At 42.6% G+C, this 12,333-nt stretch overlaps 1 protein-coding gene across 2 annotated transcripts in view; it reads right to left on the bottom strand.

Annotated features, from left to right (window-relative positions):
- MAP3K5 (mitogen-activated protein kinase kinase kinase 5) overlaps window positions 1-12,333 on the bottom strand; it is a 339,184-nt gene that overhangs the window by 246,469 nt on the left and 80,382 nt on the right. For both annotated transcript variants that reach the window (XM_073575888.1, XM_073575887.1), the window contains exon 2: window positions 102-241. In XM_073575888.1, coding sequence (XP_073431989.1) covers window positions 102-241 — 140 coding nt within the window. The remainder of the gene's footprint in view (window positions 1-101; window positions 242-12,333) is intronic.

A 12,333-nucleotide genomic window follows, 5' to 3' on the forward strand; every position in this document is an offset into this window, starting at 1 on the left:
CACCTGAAAATCGTGATGTGAACTAAACCTAATTTATGCAAAAGAAATGATATTTTCTTAGTCTTGTACTGTCGGAACACATATAATTAGCTTTTTCTTACCTTAAGAGACTGCAGAGTTTCAGTGTTTGTATCACAATATAGGATGATATTATTGGCCATGCTAAAACTTTCTCTAACACCGAGGTGGTAAAACAGTGAAGGCTGGCGAAAAGCATCTGTCATTTCTACCACGGCAATATCTGCAACAAGAATGAGAATCAATGTTAGCACTTTATAAACCAAACATCTTGGGCTACTTTCACACTTGGGTTAGGAGGCGCAGTGCACGGCCGCCGTGCAGCCCCACCCCCTGCCGCGCCCCCTCCGGTCAGCTCCTCCTATGGGCGCATGACGCTGCATGCAACCTGCGTGTACCTTATCTTTAGCATTGGGTACGCAGGTCGTGCGCTGGTAAGCTTTTTCCGGCACATGCACCCTTTTGACGGTGCGCCCACGTGCACCAAACGCACCGTGTTGCATTTTGGTGCGCTCGGCGCACCGTCAAAAGGGCACAAGCGCCGGCAAAAGCATACCAGCGCACGGCCTGCGTACCCAATGCTAAAGACAGGGTACAAGCAGGTCGCATGCAGCGTCATGCGCCCATAGGAGGAGCTGACCGGAGGGGGCGGAGCTGCACGGCAGCCGTGCGCTGCGCCTCCTAACGCAAGTGTGAAAGTAGCCATAGAGCAGTTAGTAATAAAGGGGTTGGCCCTTTCTGCTTTAATTTAAGGAAACTGTTTATGAAATAGATTAATGTATAAACACAAAATCCTTCCAACCCTTCTCATGTAAAAAAAAAAAAAAAAAAAGAAACCGAAAGCTTTGTTCTCACTAATGAACACACATAGCACATTTGACAAAACAGTGATATTTTTCATGGAATAAAGTGGGAAAAATAAGATTCGGCAGTGAATACTGCTAGTCAGGAGCGTCTAAGGAATTAAGCCATGTGCCCAGCATTACCAAGGTGATGCAAACACTCCAGATAGAGAGGAGTGATTCCAAGTCCAGAGGGATCATTTATTTATGGGAATACACAGGACATATGATTCCAATACCGTCGTGCTACAGGGAAAAAAATCTTTTATAAAACTTGCATTGACTTGCAGCCCCTAAAATCAAATACACCCACTGATCAAGGTTAATGGGGTTGTCTGAAATTGGATCAAACTAGGGCAAAGGCTTATAATAATGTAAAATAAGCATTCCTTACTCCACTACTCACTTTTGGTCTGTGTGTACAGGGACATGTAAGCCACATTACAGGACTGCTTGTAAAAATGCCCAATTTGGGCTTGCCTAAGAATTGCCGCCTTCCCCTTTGCGGCCTGTTTGGCGGATTGTGTAATCAAAAGAGGACTATTGAGAAGTACGGATGCTGAACTTTATCTGCTTCTGTATTTGTCCAAAAGATATCAAAATCGTCATAGTGATCATACATGTTGTAGCAGCATACGATATTGTCTGTGGTGTGGAAAAATTTAATAATTTTATAGCAACGACAATATGTCTGTTTTCAAAACCTCTGTATATTTTCAATGAATGGAAATATTCTTATTTACATGTAGAGATTAAAACCTCTTTTGTATGACTGCTCCATATCTAGATTGCCAGAAGAGGGAGCTACAGGTAAATTACTTTCCAAATGGTACAAAGTCCATCCTAAAATAAACAGGACGATATACAACTTTTGGCATCTTCTGGAATTATTTGTTCCAACTTCCTATCACCCATTAGATGATAACCTCCTCTTTTACAGACCATTCATTAGTATTCTTCCATGGCATTTTCCTGCTTTATAATAGTGACGTACCTATGAAATCCTACCAGGCTTTAATTGTAACACTCCTTGATAACGCTGCCTGCATCCTGGAACTGAGAAGGCGGCCACATTGTTGCTCTCTCAATCTCTGCTTTCACAAAATTGAAGACCTACAAAGTATAGAGGATCTTATTTCCTAAATATCAGTCACAGCACAGTTCTCTGTTCCTGACATTACCGAATTGTCTTCAACGACACTGCAGGGTATAAAGATATATTGGGGTCTAGTGATTTGCTTCATTTTGGGCCATGGCTTGGGCTCATTGAGAGCAGAAGAGACTAATAGGGTTTGTACCTTCCTGCCCTACTCCTCATTTAGTATACCGTATATACCTGAGTATAAGCCAACTCAAGTATAAGCCGGGTATACATTGTCCCCTCATCCCTATCCTGGTATACGTGGCTCCCTCGTCCCTATCCTTGTATGCATGGCTCCCCATGTCGCTGTCCTGGTATGCATGGCTCCCCCCTCCCGTCCTGGTATGCATTGCCACCCGTGTCGCTGTCCTGGTATGCATGGCTCCCCCCTCCTGTCCTGGTATGCATTGCTGCCCCTGTCCTGGTATGCATGGCTCCCCCCTCCTGTCCTGGTATGCATTGCTGCCCCTGTTGCTGTCCTGGTATGCATGGCTCCCCCCTTCCTGTTGTTGTATGCATGCTTCCTATTACAAAAAAAAAAAAAAAACATCCTACTCGCCCTCAACCATGCCCTCGCAGCATCTCGTTCCAGCTTCCAGCAGCTCTTCCTGAAGAGGGATCACATTGCCCCGCTGATAAAGGTAATGAATATTCCCACCACACCTATGGGAGTGGAGATGCATGCATATTCATTACCTTAATGAGCGGGGCCACGTGATCGTTCGGCAGGAAGAGCTGCTGGAAGCCGGAACCAACGAGATGCTGCAAGGGCGAGTAGGATGTCTTCTGGAAGCCGGCGGCTGCGGGTGTCACTGTGCGTGCTATGAGAAATGAATATTCATTTCTCTTTAGCAGTGGCACAGGCTTTAGCCACAGCCGACGGCTCCTGCCTCTGTCACCTGCTGCTCCCCCACTGGCTTTCTGAGACAACTGACTTGTGTATAAGCAGAGGGGAGCATTTTTAGCACCAAAAAATGTGCTGAAAAACTCGGCTCATACACGAGTATATACGGGTTTTTCCCTTGCTTCTCTTTCTGGATGACCCTCACCATTCTACATTTTCCACCTTTTCTCCTCCACCAATTTTACATTTAAATACAATTTTGACTGCCTTGTTCTGCACATGAATTAGAGTTGTATAACTTCATTATTAAATGATTTCTCGTTATTTAAACTGGAAAACCTATAAAATTATAAACCCAGCTATAAACTGTAACAAATAACCACAGACGGAACAAATAAGAAAAAAGCTGCTCCTCCTAACCCTGTGTGTTCTACTAACACTGTTCCCGCACGTCCCATACTAAAATACTGCTGTATTTTAAAATAAAGTGAATAAAATAACAAAAATAACTTTTCAATATATGCTGGCATTTTTGTTTCAAAAATAGAATTTACCCAATTTAATTTGCCTTTTCTTGAACAGAGTTCATAAAAACAAAGCTGTACTCAAGAAAAGCTGAACTATGACATTCAAAGTGCAGAAAACCCCATGCTAATCAAAGAACTGTAGGATTATGAATAAGACTTCCTGCCAAGTCACAAATGGTACAAGAAAAAAATGCCTTCTTTAGCAAAAATGTTACAGCTGGAGGAGGCAGAACAAAACACTAGTTCAGCTTGCTTTCACTCCATTTTTACGGATTGTGTTAAGTTTTAGATGTTCTTTTCAATTCTCTCTCTAATAAACTTCAAAAAGCAATACATGGTTCGTCTAGGGAAAAGCACCAAGGAAAAAACAGTAGTAGTAGTTGTAAAGAATCTGTCACAAGAGTTTATTCTGCTCTGCCCCATTTAAAAACAGTTCCCGAGTGTCCTCAACTGCTAATGTAACAGTATGCATGGGGATTTCTTTAATCCGACAAGATGCTTCATGGGGCTTACTAACTTTGCAGTGTTTGAAAATTTAATTTAATACTACAGTGTTGCATATGCTAATTAACCTCTTTACCCCAAGGGTGGTTTGCATGTTAATGACCGGGCGAATTTTTACAATTCTGACCGCTGTCCCTTTATGAGGGAATAACTCTGGATTGCTTCCATGGATCCCGGTGATCTAACTTGCAATAATTTGTGAAAAAAACGGAAATTTGTGAAAAATTTAGAAAATTTTGCAAATATATTCCAAATTTGAATTTTCATGCCCTTAAATCACAGAGATATGTCACATAAAATACTTAATAGATAACATTTCCAACATGTTTGCTTTACATCAGCACAATTTTTGAACCAAAAGTTTTTTTCGTTAGGAAGTTATAAGGGTTAAAAGTTAAACAGCAATTTCTCATTTTTACAACACTTTTTTTAGGGACCACATCACATGTGAAGTCACTTTGAGGGTCTATATGATGGAAAATACCCAAAGTGACACCTTTCTAAAAACTGAACACCTCAAGGTGCGCAAAACCACATTCAAGAAGTTTATTAACCCATCAGGTGCTTCACAGGAATTTTTGAAATGTTTAAAAAAAAATTAACATTTAACTTATTTTTCACAAAAAATTTACTTCAGATCAATTTTTTTTTTTTTATTTTAACCAAGGGTAACAAAAGAAATTGGACCCCAAAAGTTGTTGTGCAATTTCTCCCGAGTACACCGATACCCCCATACATGCAGGTAAACCACCGTTTGGGCGCATGGCAGATCTCGTAAATTTGTCAATTACTGTCAATTATTCCAGACAATAATATTATATATATATATATATATATATATATATATATATATATACACTCACTGGCCACTTTATTAGGTACACCATGCTAGTAAGGGGTTGGACCCCCTTTTGCCTTCAGAACTTCCTCAATTCTTCGTGGCAGAGATTCAACAAGGTGCTGGAAGCATTCCTCAGAGATTTTGGACCATATTGACATGATGGCATCACACAGTTGGCGCAGATTTGTCGGCTGCACATCCCTGATGCGAATCTCCCATTCCACCACATCCCAAAGATGCTCTATTGGATTGAGATCTGGTGACTGAGGAGGCCATTTGAGTACAGTAAACTCATTGTCATGTTCAAGAAACCAATCTGAGATGATTCGAGCTTTATGACATGGCGCATTATCCTGCTGAAAGTAGCCATCAGATGTTGGGTACATTGTGGTCATAAAGGGATGGACATGGTCAGCAACAATACTCAGGTAGGCTGTGGCGTTGCAACGATGCTCAATTGGTACCAAGGGGCCCAAAGAGTGCCCAGAAAAAATTCCCCACACCATGACACCACCACCACCAGCCTGAACCGTTGATACAAGGCAGGATGGATCCATGCTTTCATGTTGTTTACGCCAAATTCTGACCCTACCATCCGAATGTCGCAGCAGAAATCGAGACTCATCAGACCAGGCAACGTTTTTCCAATCTTCTACTGTCCAATTTCGATGAGCTTGTGCAAATTCTAGCCTCAGTTTCCTGTTCTTAGCTGAGAGGAGTGGTACCCAGTGTGGTCTTCTGCTGCTGTAGCCCATCTGCCTCAAAGTTCGACGCACTGTGCGTTCAGAGATGCTCTTCTGCCTACCTTGGTTGTAACGGGTGGCAATTTGAGTCACTGTTGCCTTTCTATCAGCTCGAACCAGTCTGCCCATTCTCCTTTGACCTCTGGCATCAACATGGCATTTCCGGCCACAGAACTGCCGCTCACTGGATTTTTTTTCTTTTTCGGACCATTCTCTGTAAACCCTAGAGATGGTTGTGCGTGAAAATCCCAGTAGATCAGCAGTTTCTGAAATTCTCAGACCAGCCCTTCTGGCACCAACAATCATGCCACGTTCAAAGGCACTCAAATCACCTTTCTTCCCCATACTGATGCTCGGTTTGAACTGCAGGAGATTGTCTTGACCATGTCTACATGCCTAAATGCACTGAGTTGCCGCCATGTGATTGGCTGATTACAAATTAAGTCTTAACACACAGTTGGACAGGTGTACCTAATAAAGTGGCCAGTGAGTGTATATATATATATATATATATACACACAGTGGGGTAAAAAAGTATTTAGTCAGTCAGCAATAGTGCAAGTTCCACCACTTAAAAAGATGATAGGCGTCTGTAATTTACATCATAGGTAGACCTCAACTATGGGAGACAAACTGAGAAAAAAAAGGCCACTCCAGGACCTTGAAATGCTTCTTACGAAGCCACTCCTTCGTTGCCCTGGCGGTGTGCTTTGGATCATTGTCATGTTGAAAGACCCAGCCACGTTTCATCATCAATGCCCTTGCTGATGGAAGGAGGTTTGCACTCAAAATCTCACGATACATGGCCCCATTCATTCTTTCATGTACCCGGATCAGTCGTCCTGGCCCCTTTGCAGAGAAACAGCCCCAAAGCATGATGTTTCCACCACCATGCTTTACAGTAGGTATGGTGTTTGATGGATGCAACTCAGTATTCTTTTTCCTCCAAACACGACAAGTTGTGTTTCTACCAAACAGTTCCAGTTTGGTTTCATCAGACCATAGGACATTCTCCCAAAACTCCTCTGGATCATCCAAATGCTCTCTAGCAAACTTCAGACGAGCCCGGACATGTACAGGCTTAAGCAGTGGGACACGTCTGGCACTGCAGGATCTGAGTCCATGGTGGCGTAGTGTGTTACTTATGGTAGGCCTTGTTACATTGGTCCCAGCTCTCTGCAGTTCATTCACTAGGTCCCCCCGCGTGGTTCTGGGATTTTTGCTCACCGTTCTTGTGATCATTCTGACCCCACGGGGTGGGATTTTGCGTGGAGCACCAGATCGAGGGAGATTATCAGTGGTCTTGTATGTCTTCCATTTTCTAATTATTGCTCCCACAGTTGATTTCTTCACTCCAAGCAGGTTGGCTATTGCAGATTCAGTCTTCCCAGCCTGGTGCAGGGCTACAATTTTGTTTCTGGTGTCCTTTGACAGCTCTTTGGTCTTCACCATAGTGGAGTTTGGAGTCAGACTGTTTGAGGGTGTGCACAGGTGTCTTTTTATACTGATAACAAGTTTAAACAGGCGCCATTACTACAGGTAATGAGTGGAGGAAAAAGGAGACTCTTAAAGAAGAAGTTACAGGTCTGTGAGAGCCAGAAATCTTGATTGCTTGTTTCTGACCAAATACTTATTTTCCACCATAATATGCAAATAAAATGAAAAAAAAAACAGACAATGTGATTTTCTGGATTTTTTTTTCTCAGTTTGTCTCCCATAGTTGAGGTCTACCTATGATGTAAATTACAGACGCCTCTCATCTTTTTAAGTGGTGGAACTTGCACTATTGCTGACTGACTAAATACTTTTTTGCCCCACTGTGTGTGTGTGTGTATATATATATATATATATATATATATATATATATATATATATATACGCAATTTGCATCATTACCATGCAAATATTTGAGAACCTATGTGCAAAACTTGCATAAATAAATATCTCATGCAATAAATAAGGAGTTGTTATTGTTGTCCTGATGATTTTACTTAGACACTTCTTCATATACGCAATCTGCATACCCGTCAAGGACAGCTCCGCCACAGGATCTTGAGATACACCAGAGTAGTTTTGGCAATATACTATATAAAAATAATTACGAGAATGATGAACAACGAGCAGCCATCCGACAATGATGTGAAAGAATTATATAAATGGGGCATAACTAATGTTTTCAAGATGACGTTTTCAGCGGTTCCAAGTTTATTTATATCTGTCTTTTTGATCGCGAGTTATTCCACTTTTTATCTGGCGGTATGATAAAGCATTTGTTTTTTGCCTTTTTTATGGTGTTCACTTAAGGAGTTAACTATCGGGAAAGTTATATAGGTTGGGTCATTACGGACGTGGCGATACCAAATGTGTACTTTTATTAAAAAAATGTTTTCATTCAAATATTTAGTGATAAATCAATAATTATTCTATTTTTTAAAAAATTTTACAATTATTTTAAATTTTTAGAAACGGTCAGTGTTGCACTCTGACCTGAGAGTCTTCCTGATCATGCACTGCGCATGACAGGAAGTTTCTTTGCTCTGGTAACCCGGATGTCGTTATGACGACATCGAGTTACCATGGCAGCGATCGGGACCCCGTGTCGCGCCACGGGGTCTCCGATCCAAAGGTAGAGGGTCAGCTGGAGTAGAGGTAGGGCGCATCATTGATTCATGGTGGGTGCCCTGGGGGCTTCAGTACCTAATCCACTGGAAGGAATTTTCCATTGAGGATAGTCATGGGTTCCGGCCAGTTCTGTGCACGCTGATCGACTGGTGCGGGCTGTTCATGCTAGATACAGAGAAGCCTGGGGGTCCAGTGGCTCCTTGTTAAGGGGGGGGGGGGGGACACTGTCATGGTTAGGACATGGTTAATGTCCTGTTCTCTCAGGCTTTATTTTGCTGACCTCCCTTTGGATCTTGGAGGGGTGTTTATACTCACTCCAGACTAGGATTCCCCATAAGTTATACTGTTGTTCGCACTGTGTGTCTGACCCTCTGGTGTGCGTGTATACTGCATTGCTTGATTGCCTCCCGTGTATGACCTTGTCTGTCCGCTCTCTCTGTTCTCTGTCTCACATTCTGGTACTATTGTCTTCTTAGGCTTGACCTTCTGGCTTGGCTATTGTTACTCTGTTACGGTTTGTCCCTATTGTAACGCACTACTCGTTCTGGCTTTTTGACCTCTGGCTTCCCTTCTGACAATCCCTTGTCTCACCCCATTGGTACCTCGTGATCTCTTGGTTCTGATTTTAGCTTGCTTGACTACTCTCCTGTTTATTGTCTCCTCTGCTCCCAAGCGTCTGGCTCCGCCCCGACCACCTCCTACTCGGTCACATGGTTCAGGTCCCGGTTGTTACCTGGTTAGTTACCCAGTGCTTTGCTCAGCTTCCTTGCTGCTGTGTGCAGCTCTACCCACAGCAGTAATACCCGGGTGTCGTGACAGAAACAATATCAATTTTTTTTTAATAGTATATCTTTATTTAGCTCTGAAAGCATAAGAAACACACAAAAAAAACATTAAAAAATGGGTATTTTCCACTGCGTTTTTCTGCCGAGATGCAGAAACCTTGCAGAAATTTCTGCAAGCAAATACGCAATGTGCGCACATAGCCTTAATCTTGACCTAAAATCCCCAACTTCATTTGCTGAAACACAGCCCAACACTTGCAAAGAACATCCATCATGCTATATACATACAAACCAAAACATTCAGCAGCACTCTGTATGAGGTAAAACCTATGCAAACAATGAATATGGGAAACTTAAAACTGTATTACTGCGATATAGAATACACACACACAATGTTATCTTTAAACTACTGTACTCAGCAAGCTTAAGAGTTGAGCGGACACTATCCATGGTGTTATTCGGCCGTAATATAATTAATAGCGAATGTGGCTTCAACGTGGTTACGGGATCATTCTGATAACCCAATACCCAACTATCATACCAATTGGTTGTGACAGCAGTACTAGGCTTGTTTGGCCTGCCAAATTAGTATACGTAAGGTCCCCCTTACACAATAGTGGAAATCGCGGGGCTTGGCCAATAGTCTAATAAGCATTGGTGCCTCCAGACTCTCCACTGATAATGTTGGGGAAATAGGGACCTGTCTGCTTTCATACTGCCAATCCTTTTGTTCTTGGCAGGATAAAATACTGGAGCGGCTTTCAGGGAACACAGAAGTGTTTGGCTGAGTGCGCCTGTGTATGAAGTAGTTGGCCAAGACAGCTGATGGCTAAACGTTTGCGTGTGGAGTGTGGCTATGTGGAATGGGTGGGGCTATGTGGAGTGGGCAGGGCTATGTGGAGTGGGCGGGGCGTGATACACATACACTCATTGTGTGGAGTCAGCATGGCTATGCTATCAAGATACCCACACACACTCATTTTTATATACAGAATCCGAATATATATAACAGTTAGCAGCACAGATTTTGGGTGCAATAGTCATGAATAATGCGGTTGTCCAACGCAAAAATATAAATAGAAAAAAAAAACAGGCAGCACTCCAGTTAAAGGGAAAATTGTGGACTTTACTCCCGCGCCAAGTGGTGCAACGCTTCGAGAAAGAGCATTAAGGCTATGTGCCCACGGTGCGTGTTAAAACGCACACCAAAAACCGGACTCCTTCCCAGAAATCGCGCGTTTTTTTCCGCGCGATTTCACCGCGATTATGTTCGCGATTTTCGTGTGCGATATTCAAGCACTTTCCAAGCGATTTGAAGCATCGCTTGGAAAGTGATTGACAGGTTGGTCACACTCGTCAAACATAGTGTTTGACAAGTGTGACCAGGTTTTTACTATTGAGGACGCCTATGCGGCATCAATAGTAAAAGATAGAATGTTAAAATGCTGAAAAAAAAAAAAAAAAAAATCGGTGTATATTTACCTTTCGGAGTCCCGCGCTGCATTCCCGGGCCACAGCGTTCCCAGTAATGCCTTGCGAGACCTGTGATGACGTAGTCTCGCGTTACTATAGCGATCTCGCGAGACCGCTAGAGTCACGCGAGACTACGTCATCACTGGACCGTGCCGCAAGGCATTACTGGGAACGCTTAGGCCGGGAATTCAGCGCGGGACGCCGGAAGGTAAATATACCACGATTTTTTATTCCTTTTTTTACAGGGGTATGGTACCCAGGGCCTGGAGGACAGTCTCCTCTCCTCCACACCGTGGGTACCAACCGCACATGAGACGCTTAACTTCCCGCATGGTGGGCATAGCCACATGCGGGAAGTAAGCGATTCTCATGCATTCCTATGGGTGCGGAATCGCGGCAATTCTTTGCGATTCCGCACCGGAAAAAAGCGCAGCATTAGCACAGCATGTGCGGAATGCCATAGGAATGCATGGGGGGCGTTCTGTACACGATTTTTAAACGTTTTCGCGCCGAAAATCACGGCAAAAACGCTTAAAAATCGCTACGTGGGCACACAGCCTAAAGCTGGGTACAGACGTACTTTTTGGCCCTGCGGATTTTTCCGCGCAGAATTGAAGAAATCCGCAGGTCAAATGACCTGCATTTTTCCTGCGGATTTCTTCCATTTTTAATGCGGTTTTTTTGCGGTTTTCGTGCGGTTTTCCCCCTGCGGATTCGGAGACAGGGGAGGTGGAAAACCGCACAAAAGAAGTAACATGCTGCGGATTTTGTACCGCAAGAAAACCGCGCGGAAAAATTTGCAGCGTCTGCACAGCGTTTTTTTTTTTTCTCATTGATTTAAATGCTACTATACATCACAATGCGGATATGCAACGTTTCTGTGCGGTAAAATCCGCTGCGGATCCACTGGATATGTGCATCGTGTGCATACAGCCTTAGTCATTATTAAAAAAAAAAATAATAATGACCACAAATTGTCTCAAGTAAATACAAATAAACTCATATCAGAGTACAATATGTGGTATGGTGGAACTACAACATGGGTCTGAGTGTTCCAGGTGATTTATAATGTTTATGCATTGTTTATGCATTGTGTCCAGTTTTGGGCACCACATTTTAAAAAAGACATCAACAAACTGGAGCAAGTTCAGAAAAGAGCGACCAGAATGGTGACCGGTCTGCAAACCCTGTCTTATGAGGAAAGGTTGCAGGATTTGGGAATGTTTAGTTTGCAAAAGAGAAGACTGAGAGGAGACTTAATAGCTGTCTACAAATATCTAAAGGGCTGTCACATTGTAGAAGGATCAACTTTATTCTCATTTGCACAAGGAAAGACTAGAAGCAATGGGATGAAACTGAATGGGAAGAGACACAGATTAGATATTAGAAAAAACTTTTTGACAGTTAGAGTGATCAATGAGTGGAACAGGCTGCCACGAGAAGTGGTGAGTTCTCCTTCAATGGAAGTCTTCAAACAGAGGCTGGACAGACATCTGACTGGGATGATTTAGCGAATCCTGCTTTGAGCAGGGGGTTGGACCAGATGGCCCAGGAGGTCCCTTCCAACTCTACGATTCTATGATTCTATGATTCTATGATTCTAAATATCACATAGGTGTTTCACATCTTTTAATCATCGTTAATCTAACTGTATTAATGATTGTAAGTACGGTTGGATATAATTTTTTGCACTCTAACATGCACCTTATATATGTAAACATTATGATGGTTCTCATTTACTGCAATGTAATTTTCATACACTTTGATTATGATCTATGTTTAATATATGCTAATTTTTGTATATTGGTAAACTGAAGAGATATGTATAAAAAGTGCACTATTCTATGGTAACACTGTGCTTGACAAAGACCGTGCTATGAGGTCGAAACGTTGAACCACTTGGCGCTGGATTAAAGTCCACAATTTTCCCTTTAACTGGAGTGCTGCCTGTCTTTTTTCTATATAATATATATATATATAAATCCGATAAATA

The sequence above is a fragment of the Dendrobates tinctorius genome, unplaced genomic scaffold, assembly GCF_039654945.1.
Source record: "Dendrobates tinctorius isolate UK_male_01 unplaced genomic scaffold, ASM3965494v1 ptg000046l, whole genome shotgun sequence".
In the NCBI taxonomy this organism is placed as follows: Eukaryota; Metazoa; Chordata; class Amphibia; order Anura; family Dendrobatidae; genus Dendrobates; species Dendrobates tinctorius.